Below are 20,042 nucleotides of genomic sequence, written 5' to 3' on the forward strand. Positions count from 1 at the left end.
TCTGTGGACTGCAGATCAGTAGCTTCGGGAGGACCGACCGGCGGCTGGTCGGAAAGTCGAAGCTTTTGCTCTTCGTCGTTTCAAAGAGATTTCCAGGGTGCGGGCTGTCTGTTCTTCTCTTTCTGAAATTGATCCAATTCCAGGATTGTGGTTGGGGTCCTGCCTAAGCAGGGACTGACACTTTCTTTCTTTCTCCCGTGGCTGTGTTGACCTCGTAGACTTGACTGGTATCGATGTGGTGCATTTCTGGCAGGAACTTGCACTGCGAAATGTTGCATGTTCCGTTGCGAGGACACATGTGACCAAGCGGACATTGTGGATCTGTGCAGAAAGCGTTTCGACAGGCGGATGTTCTGGCTTTGTGTCGAAGTGTGTCGAGTTGAAGCTGGTTAAGCACTTGAGAATGGTCCCACTCGCAAGTATTGCCATAGGGGCAGTGACCTTTGAGGTAGAAATTGTTGCAGAGCTTTGAATTGTAGTCGTACAGATGCTGTAGATATTTCCGATCGTAGTTCAACGGCGGGTCCAGTCGCTGCCCGTACTGATTCTGGAAGATAGTAGGCGACAGTACTGGCGGTAGTGGAAGCTGGGAGGGAACCGGAAGCGTCTGTGCCTTTGCCAATGTGGCAATTGGAGTGGTCAAAGGAGCCGGTTGTCGTTCTCGAGCGGCAGTCAAAGGTTCAGCCGCCGGTCTCTTCATCCCAGCCGTGACGGCAATCGAACCATTCGGTATCACTTGTAGCTTGGCTGTTCGGAAGATATCCGGAAAGGATGTCTGTCGGAATCCCTGCGCAACCTTCTTGAGATCACTTGGGAAGGCCGGGCCTTCGAGTAATGTGATGCGATCATTGACCGCAGTGGGAGAGGCGAATGGACTCAGAAAGCCGGCATAACTGCTATCGGCGGATCCTCCGAAGACAACATGCTGGCAGTGGAAGTTTCGGTAGAAAAGCTCGAAGTTGGCTTCAAGAAGTCAAATCACTCTATGACCTTGGATTGTGGGCGACGCACCTTTTAATTTCGAGTCCGCGGCTTCTTTTCGATTGCCTGCATCGATGTAATCGGAGAGCGGGTGGCTGTTGTTGAAACCAATCATGAACTGCTCAAAAACGCTCTCATCGGGGATAATCTTTGCTGCTCGGTAAGTCTTAGCCAGACCGCGACAGTTGGCATAAACGCGAATAACAATCCGATCATCGGCGTGGTATCTAGGGGTTTTCTTCAGATAATCAAGGAGAGCTGCTCGAAGATGCTTGGCTGCATCCTCGCCGCCTTGCAAACCTCTCGACACGAAAGCATCGACGAACTGGAAATGTCAGTCGTGAAGATCGTTTCTGGTTGATCCGCGTTTGGACGATGTGGCCTCAAGTCAACCTTACCGGCATGCTGTCGCCATCTATCAACACGAGAACGAATCTGTCACAGTCCTCCTGCGAGCTGTCAGCCACGTGGACTTCAGGATGAGCGAAACCGAATCGCCACCATTGATGTTTTCATCCGCGAAGTCTCCGCTTCCGCTTGTACCATCTTCTGATAGTAAGTCCTTGCAGTATCCCGGGCCATTTCGAGTTCGTTTTTGGCGGCATCACGTTGCTGCATAAGCTGTTCGACGTTCACCAACATTTCCTGGAAAGAATTTAGTGCCATTACATCAACGGCTTGGGGCGACCTGCCTCAAGCAGGGCATTCTTCGCTGCATCGCCTCGAATAACCTCTTCCACACGCGCTCTTAGAGCCGCCATCCTGGAGAATGAGCCGGCCAGGACAAGATTTTAATGAAATGGAGGTGAGGCGATGTTGAACCAGAGAAAGTTCCTGGCTGTCACTGCCGCCTGGATAATACACCAAACTTGCCATGGGCTTGGCATGTTTGTCGTTGCCATTGTCACTGAATGAGCAGTCACTGCAATTTGACTTGAATCCTCCCACCAACTGCCAATTAGCTACATGACACTTCATCCTTCACCTCTGCATAGAAAGCCCATATGCTGCCTCGATGAGACCTCCAGCCCAAGCACACCTGACGATCATAACATTGCGTGTCTCATTCACACTCAAACGGTAATATAGCCCGTTATTTTGGTATCGACTCTGTGCATCTCGACATCAAACCAACATTTTGAGCCTTTCTCACAGTTCGCTCCCTGCATACATCGATGCCCGGCAACGCAGTCGGCATCTTCACAGTATAACGTTTGGCAAGGGCTCAGACGTGCAATGAAGCGGAGAGCATCCAGCTCGACCGAATTCAACTTGCTTTCGTGGCTGTGAGTACATGGGTCATAATAGCACTTGGTAAGGAAGTGGCGGTTGCAGAGTTTCAGTGGTTTCAATCTGTAGACGACAGTCTTGTCCGCTTTGATCTGCTGGTCCACCCTCTGGCCTTTGCTGTTCTGGTAGATTTTCCGTCCTGCTTTGACGAGTCCGCCGTCTATGATAGGCGACTTCGGTAGGACAGGCGCTTGCTTCTCCTGGCCTCCGTTCGGCTGCTTCACAGTGAACGCGTAAGTTGCAGGTGGAGTATTCCCTGGTGGAGCGGGTTTGTCTTCGTGGAACGACAACGCTTTCCTCTCTATCTTATGCGCGCGGAAAAGACCTTGGAGGTGCGTGTTCTCGAATTTAACTGCGAGCACATCGAGTTGACTGGCGAAAGGGATCGATTCGATCAGGACCACCCGGGAGGAGACTTGATTGGTGAGGGTATACTGTCGCAGAAAGCCTGCGTAGCTGTTATCGCCGGAAGCACCTAACATGATGTGCTTGCAGTGCACGTTATCATAGAACAACGCCATCTCCGCTATCATGGGGTCAGCATGAGTTCTCACAGGACTGGCAGCCGAAACTACCTTTCACCTTATTGTCCGCCGCTTCCTTATCATCTCCTGCGTCGGTAAAGTGGCACAGGGCGTGCTCTTTATTGAATCCTTGGACAAACTGGCGGAACAACATGGGATCAGGCAGCAACTTGGCATCATAGTATGTTTTGGCCAACCCTGCTATGTTGGCGAAAACATGAATAACAATCTTGGTGTCAGGCAGGAAAGCGCTATCCTTCGCCTGGAAATACTCGTACACGGCGTTCCTCAGATCACGAGCGAGGTCCTGACCGCCCAGAGAAGCACGTTGCACATAATCATCGGAGAACTAAAGGATCTGTCAGCATCAGGTGTTGGATCTCCATGGAGGCAGTCATCTCACCATTGCGATATCCCCATCAATCAAAACAAGAACGAATGGATTGGAACCCTAGCTGGACTGTCAGCAGGTGCGAGGCACTATCAGAGGAACAACCGTCTCTACCATCATTTGTTGCGTGCTTGCCGTCTTCTGCTTCAGACTAATCAGATCGTCGTCCATCTTCTGGCACAGGTATTGAGACATTCCAAGCTGCTTCTGAAGCTTATCGTTGCCATCGCTCAAGGCTTTGATCTGTTTCACGAGACCCTTCACAATATGTCAGCCTACCAACCGGTTGCCACGATCGCTTGGCCTCTTTACCTGGATAAACTCGGCCTTCTCCTCATCCTGTTTTGCTAATTTTTGAAGTTGCTTCTCGAGACTGTCCATTTTGAAGAACTGGCCGGCGAGAGAAGCAGTTTATCGACGAACTGGAGGACAACATGAACGATATATAATTCTCGGACGAGGGAAACGTGGTCGAATGGTAGACAGCACAGCCCACTTCAGCCTTATGGTAGGCTGCCTCTTCAAGGCGTGAAATGCACTACCCCACCACAGCCTAGCCAATGGCTGATCCCGCAGCAGCTGCACTCGAACAAAGATCAAACAGGACTACTAGGGTGTGAGACTGTACCTTAATATATATTCCAGCTGCAATCACAGCTTGGGCCGGGGTACGAAGTAGAGGCCACAGGACCTGATGGCAGGGCGCCGGTTGTCCTACCAGACGCGTTTATGGTCTGTGGCTACGAGCTACAACCTGATTTCAGTCACGGCTCGGCAATTTTGACTAGATCCATTTGCCCATGGGCTCAAAACCCCGGCAGGGTCTTGTTCGCCTTCGTGACATGCCCACTTTGATCTCTGATTCTAGAAGCCAGACACCAACATCCATCATCAGATGTGGTACTTGCCACACTGACTCGTTGTTCCTTTCCTGTCACCTTCATGTACTTCCCAGCGATTGTGGCACTGCTCCATGTATGAACTATCTCTTGACTTTCTCGAACCAGCAAGCCTTCAACACCAGAGGCGCTAGGTATGATACTCCTCTGTCCTCGCCAGCTTATGTGCTCTTGTAAAACCGGCACATGACAGGGAATGCCATCTTCGTGTTCAGCTCAATCTTGATCTTCTGGGTTTTATTGTCACCAGACTCGATCCGCTCAAACTTTTGGAAGATGCGACAGAGCACATATTCCATCTGGAAGTATCCGAACATCCTGCCCAAACAGATCCTAGGGCCATGGTTGAAGGGGATGAACTCCCATGTCTGCGGTTGCCAATTATCATAGCGGGAGGGCAACCATTCGTCAGCAGTCGGACCCACGATATCGTGCCTTCGTTGCAACGACATCACCGAATAGGCTGGGGAAATGTCAGCAGGAACACCTCATCTAACCGCATATGTGTGACGACGAGATGGAATGAATATGACCCGCAGGCAACGTGTAGCGATTGAACTTACCAACCATTTCACCCTTCAAGATGGTCACGGGCGAGTTTCCATCCGGTCCGCCACCCCTTGGGATAGTAGTGTCGAACTTGGCCTCACGTACATTGAATCCCACTGTTTGCCACACGTTAGTCTGCTACTTTTATCGTCTGAGAGAGTAAGGGCGGGGGCTGGAACGAGCAAGCTCTGCAGTTTCAGGACTGTAGACTCACATGGATGATAGAGCCGCAGAGTCTCGCGGATGATGTTTTTAAGCAGGGTCATCTGCTTGAGATGTTGCTCTGTAGGTGGAGCATCAAATCCGCATCTGGTTCGCAATCTAATCAATAGTGCAAATAACAAAGAGTGTCGATGGCTTACACTTGTTCTATTTCTTTTCGCAGGAGCTTGACCACTTCCGGGTTGCGTGCAAGCTCGTAGAGAGCCCATGAGATGGTGATTCCAACTGGATCCTATAGATGAGTTAGTGGTTGATCTGACATTTTGGCTGCCTCCGTCGCTCTCTCCGAAAAGACGAGGCCTTAGCTTACTTTGCCTGCAAGTAAGACCGAGATGAGCTGGTTTTTGATTACCTGAACGATGTTAGCAGCACAGTGACGGGTTGGAAGTCCTTATGTGCTCACTTTGGCATCGGCCTTCTGCAAAGCCAACGCCTCCATTAGAGTGATGGAAGATCCACGTTTCTCAAGATCAGCAGTCGGCAAGGATAGCGTCTCTGCGACCCTCATGTCCATATAGCTGTTAAGATCTCGCGTGGCTTTTGGGATGAACACCGTGTCAGGAAAGTACAGTGATATATGCCTGGGCTGCATGTCAGTGCCGAGCGCCCCTGATCTCAATGGTCACTGACCCTGCCAGAATTCTCATTGTGTTATACGTCAAGACCTTGTCCATGGCATCTCGAAACGGTTGCTGCTTGCCGTGCAATGTGTCTGTTGATTCACCAAAGAACGTGTGGGTGACGACATCGAGCTGTAATCGATCGACGAGGTCATAGACCTCTATAGCTTCGCCTCCATTGTCCAGCTGGTCAAGAAAGAACTTGACATGGGTTTCAGTCACGTCGAAATCTGAAGGTCGGCTCTTTGACAGCTATATTCCATAAGAGTCAGCGGTTGGTTTTCATGCCTCAACCTTTCCGACTCAGATCAGGTCAACATACGTATGGGCGGAGTTGGTTCTTGTTGGCGACCCAGACATCGCCATCAGCTAGTGAGATCAGCCACCATCACATCTTGCCATCCCAAGGTGCTTTTTGTTGCCTGTACTTTAGAGTCTGGGTCACAGTGAAAACGTACTTGAAAAGACAGAATCGCCTGTCACACTTGCAAAGACTTCGTGCGTAAATTTCCCTTTCAAGAATTCACCAAACTATCGCCAATCAGTGATAGATCCTTCCCGTGACCGATAGCTCTTGGTAGAGACGTCTTACCTGACCATACATGATTGCTCTTATGTTGTCGCAGTCATCGGTCATGATCAGGCGTGTGCCGGCAATATACAGCTCACAGGTTCGACCAGGGTTGTTCATCAATTCTCGTGCCCATTCGAAGAAATCCAGATTCAACAGGTGTGACACCATGGCGTAGGCGGTATCGAGGCCTGTGAGGGTATCAGCTGCTAGTACCCTGGCTGATGCAAATTTGTGACACGCAATAGCAATCAGTATTTCTCGCCAGCTTACCAAAGGGCAACCAGTACGGCACCATGACAGGAGGTTGTCCCAGACGCTGGAGTCTGGCCCGCCTAGATCTGGTCCTCAAAAGCCATGATAGTACACCAAGAGCAGCAACAACACAGACGGTGATGGCCTGCAACTGCATGATGTTCAGACTGTTCAGCAATGACAGACTGGCGAGCAGGGTAATTCGGACAGAATGTGTTTGCAGGTTGCACTTGCGGAACGAAGTTCGAGGAATGGGAGCGAAAAAAACAAAGCACTAGTATGTAGCTGAGGCCAGCTCCTTCTGCTCTCATCCATGGGGGACACGTTCTTGTCCATGGGGCCATGTTACTGGAATCTATGAGGTACCTCACACACATGAGGATCCTGCGAGCCCAGACTTCAGCGACATCATATGCAGCTGTAGTGTAATCCCACCGTGCAGGCCAATCATGCGTAAGATGTTGCCGCAACTGCGCCGATTAGTTGCATTCTGTGGTTGACAGGGGGCGTAATCCTTGCTCGGTCGATGTCCGTCGACTACCTGATTACAGAAGGTGGATCCAGTCAGCATAGTGGGTGGGTAGGGCCCATGCAGCTTGTTGATATGGGATCGTCGCCTGAAGGATTGTGACATGTTTTGCCAGCAGCTGTCCACGCAGGTGGAACGCCTGCTGCCACTGGCTGAATGGAATATATCGCTTGCGAAGACATTAGAAGCTGAAATTCACCCTTTCAGAAAGTTGGACGTTGTCACAATTCGAAATAGGAAATCACAACATCCTCAGTGCCTCCTAAACGCCTCATGCAGTGAGCTGGCTTTCAAAGATTGTGGACTTCAAGATGCCCAGTGTGACGACAGAAACTGCATCAGGCTCAGCGCCCACCTATGAAAAGGTAGATCCCAGAACGATGTTCACCACGACGAGCCCAAATGCAAGAACGAGCTCTGCCAGTTTGAGGCACGAAGTGGTGCCTAGTGACCGGGCGGGTAGGTATTACCAAGATCCGTCCCTCAGCTTACTGACGTCCGCCAGAACCGCATGACAACCCGACAGGCAATCCAGAAGCTTGGACCGCAGGCCGTGCGGAAATTCTAGCAATTGTGTCTCTGGCGATTATATCGCTTGTGGTGGCGCTGGACTCGACGATTCTGGTGCCAGTGCTGCCAGTAAGTGTGTCTGCGAATGTCCCTACCTCTGGCCGACTTTGCGTTTGAGTCGCTGACAGCTCGATCAATGAATTAGGTCCTGGCTATCAAGCTTAATGGCTCAGCGATTGAGACGTTCTGGGCAGGAACCTCATACTTACTCGCCAGTGCGACTTTGCAACCCTTGACCGGCGCCATGTCCGACATATTTGGTCGCAGATGTTTATTGCTGATAAATATAGGGCTGTTTGCTTTGGGTTCTTTGCTGGCCTGTCTCGCTCATGACTTTCGGCTTTTGCTTTGCGGTCGAACAATCCAAGGGGTAGGTGGAGGAGGCATCATCGTACTCAATCTGATCATTTGTACCGATATTATTCCACTACGACAAAGGCCACGCTTCACCAGCTATGTGCAGATATCATGGGGTATCGGAACGCTCTTCGGACCTTTGATCGGAGCCGCATTCGCTGAAAGAGTCACCTGGCGTTGGATGTAAGTTAGCCCTGAGTTTACCATTATGTCGACGTCCTCTGCTTTTCAACCCAGACAAGATACTCCCTACTCAGGAAATTTCCATCAGCATCAGCATAGGCCTCTGCTAACGTGGCTTGTGGCCAGATTCTATATCAATTTTCCCATCTGTGGCATTGGAGCCTTCCTGATCGCATATTCCATTCGATTCACGGACCGTCAAATCTCCTTTGCCCAAAAATGGTCCGAGGTTGACTGGATCGGGGGGATCTTCTTTCTCGCCAGTATCACCTCAACACTCTTAGCACTGACATGGGGTGGAGTCCAATTCCCGTGGGACAGCTGGCAAACCCTGCTACCTCTGCTTCTTGGCCTCGTCGGGCTGCTAGGAACTACGCTGTGGGAAATAAAAGGCGCTCGCCGGCCTTTCCTCAGAATCAGCCTCTTCAGCAGCATCTCGAGCATAGCAATCTATACTTGCGCCATATTCCAAGGTGTAGTGGTACGTCATTTCTCGGCGTGTGTTCATCGAACGGTGGTCATTTGCTGACAAGGGTGTCCAGCTATATGGCCTGCTTTACTTCGTCTCGTTCTATTTCCTGTCCGTCCGCGGGTTTTCGAATATCGAGACTGGCGTTGCCCTTCTCCCACTGTCCTGCGCCCTCATGCCAGCCAGCATTCTAGTCGGCATTGCCATGACTCGACTTGGACGATTTCGTTGGGCTCTTTGGTCGGGATGGTCACTCAGTACGTTGGGTGTCGGTCTTTTGATCTTGTTCGACACGTCAAGCCCACCAACATATGGATGGGTGTTGGTGCTAGTGGTCAATGGCATCGGCCAAGGTCTGCTTCTCAACTCTCTCAATCTGGCAACAAACGCGATATCGTCGACCATAGACGTCGCCTATTCTTCGACCATGTATGCTTTCTTCAGAGGCACTGGTCTTTGTATCGGTGTTGCTGTCGGCGGAAGTACCTTCCAAAATCGACTGACGACTGTTCTGCGTGCCTCAGGTCTTCCCACGGCTATTGCTCAAAATGCCGAAGCTTACATTGCGACACTCCACAGCATGCCCAAGGATGATCCCTTCCGCAAAAGTGTGATCAGCGCATACGCTCAGGCTTTTCACACGGTCTTCATTGTTCTCACAGCGTTCAGCGCTGCCAGTCTGGTAGTTACCGTAGTGGGAGTCAGGCACCACACCATGGATAAATCCATAGAGACACAGCACAAGTTGCAGCGCAGGGAGGCAACCAGAGCGACCGACAAGCCGTCTGGAAGCAGTCACTTGCCTGAAAGAGTAGAAGGAGAGGCTGGGACCAGCCGTATGAGCACGTTGGAATAGCGGAGCCTTATCGAATAACCATATCCACTATGTTTCTGCTCTGATGCAGCTCCTCGATATTCCTACTGTAGCAGGACCTTGTACTTTCGGCAATCCCTCCGGCTGACATCCAGCAACCTAACTAGGATAGTGTTTGTTGTGTCTTCAACAAAATCTGTGATATGCTCGACCTACTCACGTTCATCACCATTAGGGTATCCGGACACCGAGGGTGGTGGAGATGTGGGGGCTGCGAAAGCAAGTAGCAGGGTCCCATCACCGATCCAGCTTTCCACCGAAGCTACTGTGTATTTTCAAGTGGCGAAATCATTCGAGGTAATACTGTCCTTATCAGACTCCTGTAGTTGAACTTCCCCGATACAGCAGTAGGTCCGGTCACTCATCCGGTCTGCCACTGAAGATAATGTGACATGGGGAATCCTATTCAAGCTAATGCTCGTTATACCCCTCTGGTCGGACTTGCAATGGTCGAACCTCAAGGATCTACGTCGAGCTAATGCCGGAATGACTGCTGCGTCCTGGATGAGGTCAGACTTAGCCAAGCAAGGATGCAATTAGTGAGCGTAGACGATCAACAAGGCAATACCTTGTATTCCGTGTGAGGTACGATGTACGGAGGACTTCCTGGGATACTCGTACGAGTAGAGTGAAACCCCCTTAAGTGGAGGAATCGGGCCGAAAGAATTAGGCATAACAAGGTTATGGTTATACGACTAGCAGGAGCGGTTCTTGGCGCCATGTTACACTAAACAACCCAGAGACACTTGAAAACTACTAGCGGCAGTCTAACAAGATGGCATTTCAGGAAGTATCATCATGAATGGATATCGTCACTTCCACGATTTCCGTCAATGTATCCCACTTGGAAGTTCGACTCAGACGACTATTTTACCGGAGGCCTCAGTCTTGCGCGTCAGCCGCGATTTCTCCAATTTCCCAAAAAAATGATTCCAGATCAATTACCAAGGAGGCATATCTCCCTGTCACCGTATTGGGTATATTGTGGTAGGAACGGGACTTTGAGCTCGGCCCCACTTCGGCACACGCTGACGGGCCGGAACGCGTCTCCCTGGCCGGGACCGCGTTAAGCCTGTCTCGTGGCAAAACATTGTTGCGTTACACCGTGTCTGGCTTAGTGGATTTTCGGCCCGATAGCCCTTGCCTCACCGGGATGCCGAAAAGCTAGCTCCTACCGCACTACTCCGTACTCAGTATTCTACATACGCCGGATACACTGACCGGGTGCTCATTGTACTACGCGTCAAGAGAGCGAACATCGACTGACTGTCCCGTATTACATAAGTTCTAAGACAGCGTGCGACAATACCCTGTCAGCCCTGAGCGGTGGTTCAAATATCCATCAGGTCATCAGCCGGAGAACTGCTAACTATCCCACCATTCAGCGACTCCTGACGATTTCTGGTTACGGAGTACATGGGATTTGCCGCTCAGGCAAATCTGTCTGCTTGGAACAGATGCGCACGACGGATTGCTTATCGCCTTGTCATGATCCTTGTCCTGATCCTGCTGGCAGTGGAGAAGATGTCCGCCAGGCCAACGTCACACGTGCGAGATTTGGTTGGCTTTCGAAGAGATCCATCAGGTAGCAGTGCTAGAGCAAGCCTGTAGCTGACAGGGTACATTCGACGCGCAAAGAGTGGGCATGAAATGAAGGTGGTCTGCAAGCAGCAGGTGCTTGCTGGTGGTGCAGAGCAGCCTCTTCGAGTCGACCGACCTTGTTATCCATAATGACCGTCCCCTGACTCTGTAAGTTTGCATAGGCAGCCTTTTCAGAAATGATTGAGTACCTGACTTGACCTTAGACTTCTCCATTGCGAGAGAATTTATCGACTCTCGGGTGATCGCTGCTCGCCATAATCAACTAATCAAGCGGCCCAGCTAGAGTCGAACTGCCACTTCTTCTCAACCATGGCCATCAAACAGGAGCCTTACATCAACGGACACCATCCCGTGCCAGAGACCAATGGCTGGCACTCGTCGGATACTAGCAATGGCCATGCCGGCTTGGACACAGAACATCCAGTACGCACCGCAGAACCCATTGCGATCACGGGCATTGGCCTGCGATTACCAGGAGCAATCCATGACACTACCAAATTCTGGGATTTCTTGATGAACAAAGGCAGTGGAAGATGCAGAGTTCCTGCAGATCGCTACAACATCGATTCGTTCTATTTTCCGGGCAAGATGGGCCATACCAATACCAAGTATGGGTACTTTCTGGATGACCTCGACCTCGCCACTATCGATCCATCATTCTGGACGATGACTAAGAAGGAAATCGAAGTCATGGATCCCCAACAGCGTCTGCTTCTAGAAGTGGTGCATGAAGCTTTGGAGAATGCTGGTGTGGTCAATACCAGAGACCAGAAGATCGGCTGCTACGTTGGCGTCTTCGGTGAAGATTGGCCAGACCTGCAGTCGAGAGATGATCACAATTCCGGTCTATACCGTATCAGTGGCTACGGGGACTTTGCCCTATCGAATCGAGTATCATACGAATTCGGTTTTACCGGGCCTAGGTGAGAGGATTATTCAGCGCAGATGCTTTGCGCCATGGTCACCTTTTACTGACACCGACACAGTGTGACAATTCGGACGGCGTGCTCCTCGTCTCTGACTGGTCTTTACGACGCTTGTCAGGCGATCTATGCCGGAGAGTGCTCATCCGCCATTGTGGGCGGAACTAACTTGATCATGACTCCCAACATGACAGTGGCGATGACCGAGCAAGGTGTCATATCCCCAACGGGCTCTTGCAAATCATTCGATGCTTCGGCAGATGGCTATGCTAGAGGCGAAGCTATAAATGCTATATACATCAAGAAACTATCCGATGCTATTCGAGACAAAGACCCGGTACGCGCTGTCATACGCTCTGCGTGTATCAATTCGGACGGGAAGACTGCCGGCCTGTCGTATCCGAGTTCCAAGGCGCACGAGGCTCTCATTCGCCGCAGTCATGTGGTCGCAGGACTATCTGACTTTAGTCAAACAGCCATGATAGAGTGTCACGGTACAGGCACTCTTGTCGGGGATCCACTTGAAGCGGGTGCCGTTGCGAACGTTTTTGGCCAGACTGGTATTCTCATCGGCTCGGTAAGCTACCCCCTGCCAAACCGATAGTGATTGAAAGCTGACTCTTGTGTCCCAACAGGTCAAATCCAATCTGGGCCATAGCGAAGGGGCGTCAGGCTTGACTGGTGTCATCAAGATGATACTAGCTCTTGAGCACCGAACAATTCCTCCAAACATCAATTTCAAAACACCTAATCCGAAGAGTGAGCCAGAACCCGTGCAATTACTGCTGCCGCTGTCATGTCTGGCAACTGACCATGTTTCCAGTACCCTTCGAAAGCGCGCGCCTGCGTGTGCCTGTCGAAGCCGAGCCTTGGCCAGAAGACAAGGCCGAGAGAGTTGGTGTGAACTCCTTTGGAATTGGAGGAGCCAATGCTCATGTAGGCGCTGATGCACTTCCACTTCATGACAGAGACTCGATGCTAAGGATTTGTTTCAGGTCCTCCTTGAGTCAGCGGCATCCAATGGCGCATTGCAAAAGCCGGCTCCGTCGAAGACTGATTGCTTCAAGCTCTTGGTGTTTTCCGCCACCCATGCTGCCTCGGTCCGTGACAACATCCACAACATGGAAGAGTATTTGAAGGAGAGGCCCCGTCTCGCGCAGAATCTCGCCTATACGTTGGGCTGCCGCCGGCAGACTTTCTCGCAGCGAGCATTTGCAGTCGTGAGTCCGACCAACGAGCTCGAAATCTCACCCGTCAAGCGAGCCCAGCAGTGTTCCGCGTTTGTCTTTGTCTTCACGGGTCAGGGTGCCCAATATGCGGAGATGGGCAAAAGTCTGTTGGTCTCGAATTCCGCATTCGCTACCTCGATCCAGCAGCTCGACGAGGCGTTGAAAATCGTCGATCCGGAAATCTCCTGGAGCCTTACTGGTAGGTCTTTCCGTACCTGAATAAGATTGTCAAATGCATTTCTAACGCCACCAACAGAGGAGGTCTTGAAACCCAAGGAACTTTCCAGGCTTGCGGAAGCTCAATTCTCCCAACCAGTCTGTACCGCTCTTCAGATTGCCCTCGTTGACTTACTCCACTCAATGGGAATAATTCCCACTGCCGTGGTTGGCCATTCCTCTGGAGAAATAGCAGCGGCTTACGCTTGCGGGGCTCTGACTGCTCGGGAAGCGATCATGGTCTCCTACCACCGTGGACTGATTGCTGCTGAAGCGGAGAGTATTGGTACGGGTGGAATGTTGGCTGTTGGTCTTGGTAAAAAGGCCGCCTCGAGGTTTCTGCGGCCCGGTGTCGAGGTCGGCTGCGAAAACAGTCCTGAAAGTGTAACACTGACAGGGATCGACAGTGAACTCGAAGAGACAGCCGCAGAGATTCGCGCGGAATATCCTGAGATCTTGGTGCGGCGTCTGCGAGTCAATTGTGCATATCATTCAGGTAAAGACCGCACCTTGTCTTTCATCGTGGTTTCAAGGCCTAACATGTACAAGCACAAATGAAAAGGTTTGAATCGAAGTACCTGGCCAGCATGGAAGCCTCGGGCATCGAACCGAAATCCGTTCGAGCTGCCTTCTATTCGACGGTCGCAGGACATCAGCTTGACAACGGTGAAGAGCTCAAGGCATCATACTGGTGCCGGAATCTTAAATCCCCAGTCTTGTTCAACACCACCGTCGCAGGACTTCTTGAGAATGTGCCTCCTCACACAACCTTTCTTGAAATTGGGCCACATTCGGCACTCGCCGGACCGCTACGTCAAATCGCGACTCACGCAGCCAAAAGCATGAACTACGTCCCGACTCTAGTGCGGAACCTGGATGCACATGCTGCTTTCCTTCGTACGGCGGGGGCTCTGTTCCAAATGGATATTCCGATGAACCTGTCTCCCGTCATCGGTGTCGGACAGGTACTGACTGATCTACCAACCTATGCTTGGCACCATGAAGGCAGATATTGGCTAGAATCCCGTCAGATGAAAGGATATCGGATGCGACAATTCCCGTACCACGACTCCTTGGGACTCCGAGTTGAGGATGCCAACGACCTGGAACCCACGTGGCGCAATGTGGTACGTATAGCGGATGTTCCCTGGATAAGAGACCATGACATACTTGGAGAACTGGTATTTCCAGGGGCGGGATATGTCTCCATAGCAGGAGAGGCTATCCGACAACTCACAGGATCCACGGACTTTAGCGTTCGCAACGTCAACATCATTACGGCCATGGTGATGGACGAAATGGCGCCAACCGAGATCATTACACAATTTCGACCTGCCAGACTCACCACCACGCTCAACTCCAACTGGTATGACTTTACAGTAGCTTCATACCGCAACGGGGTGTGGACACGAAACTGCACCGGCCAGGCCCGAGCAGGGCGGGAATTCGACTTGGAACTTCCACACCCGGTGCCCGGCGCCAGAATGGTAGAGCCAGCGGTATGGTATCGAGTCATGAAGAGATTCGGGTTCAACTACGGCCCACGCTTCCGTGGATTAAAGAACATCACGGCCAGCGTCTCTGAGAACAAGGCTACGGCAGATGTCGACAACTTCATTGACAAGTTGGAAACTCGATACGCGTTCCATCCCTGCACCATCGACTACATATTCCAGCTATTTAGCGTTGCGGCAAGACGTGGAATACCTCGTTTGTTTGACTATCTTGCTGTGCCGACCTACATCGAAGAGCTCTACATCAGTCCGCCCACGTCAACTGTTAGCGTTCAGACGACCGCCAATGCCAGAGACAAAGGAGCCTTCTCTGGCGACGCAGTAGGCTACTGTGGCGACAAGCTCGTCTTCCATGTGAAGAACATCCGGCTCTCCCAGCTCACTGACGGAGAAGAAGTCCGGGGAGTTGACCCGCACGCGGGATCGCAGATTGTATGGAAGCCTGATATTGACTATGTGGATGTCGGCACCCTGATGCGCCCGCAGAACGATCCTTCGGTTGAAAACTTCGTCTTGGAGGAGCTTGCTCTTACATGCATGGTTGAAACAGAGTCTCGCCTGAGGCACCTTACGACATCGCAGCCTCATTTTGTACGCTTCTACGACTGGTTGAAGGCGCAACGAGCGCGAGCTGAGACAAACTCTTACGACAATGTTCCCAACAGCGCCGCGATAGTCGAAATGTCCGCGGATGAACGAGTCGCTCACGTTGCCCAACTTCTTGCGAACCCCCTGTTGGGACACGGCAAAACGATGGCCACCGCCATATATCGCATCTTCGAGGCTGCCGTTCCTATCTTTGAAGGAAAGACAAATCCCATTGATTTGCTTCTGAAAGACGATGTCCTTGCGGATACTTATGCTTATGGTCAACGCTGCTGCGACTATGGCGACTTCCTGAAGGTCTTGGGGCATTCACGGCCCAACATGAAGATCCTCGAGATCGGAGCAGGTATGTTTTTGCGCCAGTCCAGTTCGTCTTGGATCTCAGCCGCTGTTCTTTGCAACATTGATATATGTTTGTCTCAAAAGCACGATAAAATGATGCTAACTTATCACTAACAAGGTACTGGGGGCATGACATCCACGATATTACCACTGCTTAAGAATGAGAACGGCGACCGGCTGTATGGGTCTTATACCTACACCGACATATCTGCCGGGTTCTTCGTCTCGGCGAAAGAGCGCTTTCAATCCTTCGACAAGATAAGCTTCAATATCCTCGATATTTCAGCAAATCCACTAATGCAAGGATTTGAGAAAGGACATTACGATTTGATAGTGGCCTCCAATGTGCTTCACGCCACCCCGGACTTACACCAGACCTTGCTAAATGTCGGAGCTTTGCTGAAGCCCAACGGCAAACTTTTCTTGCAGGAGCTGTCTCCCATCACAAAATGGATCAACTACGTTATGGGAGTTCTTCCCGGTTGGTGGCTGGGTGAAGCCGATAATCGTCCCGACGAGCCCTATGTTGGCGCGGATCGCTGGGATCTGGAACTCAAAAAGGCAGGCTTCGTCGGAGCAGAATCAGTTGTGCACGACGGTCATTTCAACGCACATATCGTGAGCCGGCTACAGGAGACGTGGCTGAACGTCCAGCCCAGGATATCTCTTCTTCGCAACCGCTCTCATTGCCCGCCTGCGGATTCTTTGACCGACTATCTGCAGGCGCATGGCTATCAGGTTGAAGTCGTCCATCTGGGTGACAAGATTCCCAGCGGCCAGCCAATCGTCTCTGTCCTCGACCTGGACGGTCCCTTTGTCCATGCGTGGGACGCTCTGGCATACGAAGAATTCCGGCAATTGCTGTGGGAGCTGGATGGAAGCCCGATGCTGTGGATCACACAGTCATGTCAGGTCCTTTGCAAAGACCCGCGCTATGCTCCAATCCTTGGCCTCGCGCGTACGATCAGAAATGAACTGTCGCTGAACTTTTTCACTCTCGAGCTCGACTCCTTCGACGATGCCGCGTGGGCAGCAACCACCCATGTCATTTCGAAAGCGAGTCAACCGTCTTTTGACGCAGAGCTGGACGCGACGACCGAATTCGCATACGCTTCGGGTCATCTTCTGGTCGGCAAATTCAATCCCGTGGTTGTCGGAGACCAGCTCACCACGCGGGGCCTCAAAGATTCTGTCAAGCAATTCAACATCGGCAAGCGAGGGTTTTTGCAGACTCTCGGTTGGCGGCCACAAGGAGATATACAGAGACCATCTGACTGGGTCGAAATTGATACCCGTGCAGTAGGCCTGAATTTCAAGGTACACCTCCAGCTGCTCTGTCCTGGATTGCAATCCATCACTCAAGCTGACATTACTCCCAGGACGTTCTCATCGCAATGGGCATCGTTGACGGGCAGTCATTAGGCGTCGAATGTGCCGGAGTCGTACGAGCTGCCGCACCAGGCGTCACACATCTCACCAAAGGGGACCGTGTCATCGTCTTCGGTGGTGGCTGTTTCAGCTCGACTCTGGTCACCAGTGCACGTCTGTGTGCGAAGATGGCACCGAAGCTTGACTTTGTCGAAGCCGCAGCCCTACCCTGCGTGTTTGCGACGGTGATATACTCGCTCCTGGATGTGGCACGGTTAAGAGCAGGCCAGGTGAGTCCGATGAGATCCTGGCGCGCGAGTAACGTAACTGTCTAGCACGCTGACTCCGATCTGTTTCAGACGGTTCTCATTCATTCGGCTTGTGGCGGCATCGGACTTGCAGCAATTCAAATTTGCAGAATGGTCGGAGCAAAAGTATGGGTTTTCCCTCTGTCAGTGCGACCTTCTGGCTAACCCTTTCCGCAGATCTTTTGTACAGTCGGCAGTCCTGGAAAGGTCGAGTACTTGACCAAGACAGTTGGCGTACCAGAGGAACGGATCTTCAATTCCCGCGATAATACCTTCCTGCGCGACATCATGTCCGCCACGCAAGGTCGGGGCGTCGACGTGGTCCTCAACTCCTTGTCAGGTGAACTGCTACACGCTTCTTGGAAATGTGTTGCAGAGTTCGGCGTCATGGTTGAGATTGGCAAGCGAGATTTCATCGGCAAGGGCAAGCTTGCAATGGACCTGTTCGAATCGAATCGATCCTTCGTGGGAGTCGACTTTGGCCAGATCTGTCTGGAGCGGCCTGAGATCACCCAAAAGTAGGCAAACCCTCAAGGCATACCGTGTTGCGAAAACGATGTACTGACGTGTGGCAGTCTGCTGGAGCGTTTGATGGATTACTACGAGCAGGGACATATCAGTCCCGCGCCCATCACCAAGTTCGAAGCTGCAACCGCGGAGCAGGCGTTTCGTTTCATGCAAAAGGGAAGTCACATCGGGAAGATTGTGGTCGCGATGCCCAAAAATGTCGAAGATATTCCTGTGACTCCTGCAGTTGTGCCACCGAAATTCCGTGCCGACGGCTGCCACATAATCATTGGAGGTCTCGGGGGTCTCGGTCGCTCCGTCAGCTCTTGGATGGTCATGCATGGCGCTCGACACTTGGTCATGTTCTCGAGGTCTGCAGGCCGTCCTGGAGACCATGACAAATACATCCAAGAACTTCGGGCCCAGGGGGTCAGGCTAGACTTGATCTCGGGGGACGTTACGGATCCTGCCAGCGTCGACGCCATGATCGCAGGCTTGGACACAAACGTCGCTGGAGTGATGCAAGCGTCTATGGTCTTGAAGGTAAGTGCCCTTGGACATCAGCAACTGGTGAACATGTCTTTGGCTAACATATGACCCTACCTACGCAGGACGTTGCCTTCCCAGAAATGACTTTTGACGATTGGCAGACAGCAGTGCTCCCGAAGATCCAGGGAACATGGAACTTACATCACTCGATGGAACGGCACAATCGACAAACGCTGGACTATTTCGTCTTGTTTAGTTCATGGTCCGGCCTGGTGGGCCATTGGGGCCAGGCGAATTACGCGGCGGGCAATACGTTCCTCGACGCCTTTGTGCAGTATCGCCACACGCTGAAACTGCCCTGCTCAGCCATCAACATCGGCCTTATGGAGGACATTGGCTATGTCTCGCGCAATGAGCATATTCTGGAGCACTTCCGTTCGACGGCCACCCATGCGCTGCAAGAGCAGAACCTTCTCGACACGATCCAGTACATGATCGACCAGTCGCTGCCTGCCAACAACGACCGGCTCACCGAGGACCATGGCTTCACCAGTGCCGGACAGGTGTGCATCGGTCTCCGCACCACACTCCCGCTGAACTCGCCGGCAAACCGCACAGTCTGGAAGCGAGATCCCCGGATGGCGATCTATCACAACCTTTCGATCTCCAGCGGCGATGGAAGTGGCTCCGGCAGTGCCGAAGACGAAGCTCTCAAACAGTTCCTGCTCACCGCCAACGCTACGCCAGCTGTCTTGTCGCAGCCTCCCGCTGCCGAATTCCTCGCAAAGGAAATCGGGCGCACCTTGTTTGGATTCATGCTCCGAGACCTAGAAGACATGGATCTGGCCGTGTCGCTCGCCTCCACAGGCGTTGACTCGCTCGTGGCCATCGAGCTGCGTAACTGGTTCCGGCTCAAGCTTGGCGTCGATGTGACCGTGCTGGAGATCCTGGGCGGCGCCAGTCTCGGAGACCTCGGCCGTATGTCGGCGGAGCGCATGGTCCTGAAAAAGGCGGCAGCACATGCCACCGACGGAGCGTCCGGCCCTGATGCTCAAGAGGCGGCAGAGGAGGTGGGTAATAGCAAGGCTGTTGAAGAGGAATCTATCCGCGACCGATACCTGAACATGAAGGCGCCGTAAGGGGCATGAATCAGGAGCCAGCTTTTCTTTGGTACGGGCCTCGGGAGTTCGTGTGCATCTGGACGATAGTTGCAAGTAGAGGCCACACCAGGATCTATAGATTATGATTCATTGCCATGTCATCATAATTATGTTTCCTTCGCTCGCGGGTTCTGTCGACAACCGATGTCCCTGCCGCTGGGTCCTCGGCCGTAATGACCTCTCCGTGATCTCTGCTCCAAGGCTTTCCACAATTACATCGACAGGTCTGTAGGCTGAAACACCCCCAGTATGAAGATGCACTAGAGCAAACGAATCGAATAGTTCTCCAACAGATTCTTTGTGACTCGTCACATAATGCAACGTTGCAGGATGGCAGACTAGGCATGACTTGGACCATCATCTCCCGCGTCACGACGCTGTTATCGAACAAGGTATACCAATCCAGCGACTGGGGGTCATGTGGATTTCGACCGTCTCTCCCACTTTGCGACATCGGGAAAGCACATTTGACGGTAACGACAATCAAACCTCGC

The 20,042-nt window shown here is 52.0% G+C and overlaps 5 protein-coding genes across 5 annotated transcripts; 2 read left to right on the plus strand and 3 right to left on the minus strand.

The window, feature by feature from the left end:
* Positions 1-163: 163 nt before the first annotated feature.
* G647_00750 (uncharacterized protein) lies at positions 164-1,647 on the minus strand (the record flags this gene model as incomplete). The annotated part of the gene is made up of 4 exons (XM_008724153.1): positions 164-963; positions 1,012-1,306; positions 1,380-1,427; positions 1,483-1,647. The coding sequence occupies 4 exons, from the start codon at positions 1,645-1,647 to the stop codon at positions 164-166; spliced, it is 1,308 nt and encodes a 435-aa protein (XP_008722375.1).
* Positions 1,648-2,054: 407 nt separating this feature from the next.
* Positions 2,055-3,567, minus strand: G647_00751 (uncharacterized protein; the record flags this gene model as incomplete). Its single annotated transcript, XM_008724154.1, has 5 exons — positions 2,055-2,797; positions 2,847-3,144; positions 3,199-3,246; positions 3,301-3,444; positions 3,499-3,567. 5 exons carry the CDS (start codon positions 3,565-3,567, stop codon positions 2,055-2,057), a joined length of 1,302 nt encoding a protein of 433 aa, XP_008722376.1.
* Positions 3,568-4,246: 679 nt separating this feature from the next.
* On the minus strand, positions 4,247-6,459 carry G647_00752 (uncharacterized protein; the record flags this gene model as incomplete). Its single annotated transcript, XM_008724155.1, has 11 exons — positions 4,247-4,548; positions 4,649-4,750; positions 4,849-4,943; positions 4,997-5,088; positions 5,167-5,208; positions 5,260-5,437; positions 5,487-5,728; positions 5,799-5,845; positions 5,935-6,007; positions 6,069-6,238; positions 6,321-6,459. 11 exons carry the CDS (start codon positions 6,457-6,459, stop codon positions 4,247-4,249), a joined length of 1,482 nt encoding a protein of 493 aa, XP_008722377.1.
* Positions 6,460-7,142: 683 nt separating this feature from the next.
* Positions 7,143-9,266, plus strand: G647_00753 (uncharacterized protein; the record flags this gene model as incomplete). The annotated part of the gene is made up of 5 exons (XM_008724156.1): positions 7,143-7,290; positions 7,337-7,470; positions 7,547-7,941; positions 8,068-8,422; positions 8,484-9,266. The coding sequence occupies 5 exons, from the start codon at positions 7,143-7,145 to the stop codon at positions 9,264-9,266; spliced, it is 1,815 nt and encodes a 604-aa protein (XP_008722378.1).
* A 1,929-nt stretch (positions 9,267-11,195) lies between these two features.
* G647_00754 (uncharacterized protein) lies at positions 11,196-19,527 on the plus strand (the record flags this gene model as incomplete). Its single annotated transcript, XM_008724157.1, has 13 exons — positions 11,196-11,809; positions 11,873-12,386; positions 12,445-12,568; positions 12,633-12,745; positions 12,805-13,237; positions 13,295-13,750; positions 13,804-15,720; positions 15,835-17,033; positions 17,096-17,374; positions 17,444-17,518; positions 17,570-17,910; positions 17,968-18,442; positions 18,511-19,527. 13 exons carry the CDS (start codon positions 11,196-11,198, stop codon positions 19,525-19,527), a joined length of 7,557 nt encoding a protein of 2,518 aa, XP_008722379.1.
* Positions 19,528-20,042: the final 515 nt, after the last annotated feature.

Source organism: Cladophialophora carrionii (assembly GCF_000365165.1).
Source record: "Cladophialophora carrionii CBS 160.54 unplaced genomic scaffold supercont1.1, whole genome shotgun sequence".
NCBI lineage: Eukaryota > Fungi > Ascomycota > Eurotiomycetes > Chaetothyriales > Herpotrichiellaceae > Cladophialophora > Cladophialophora carrionii.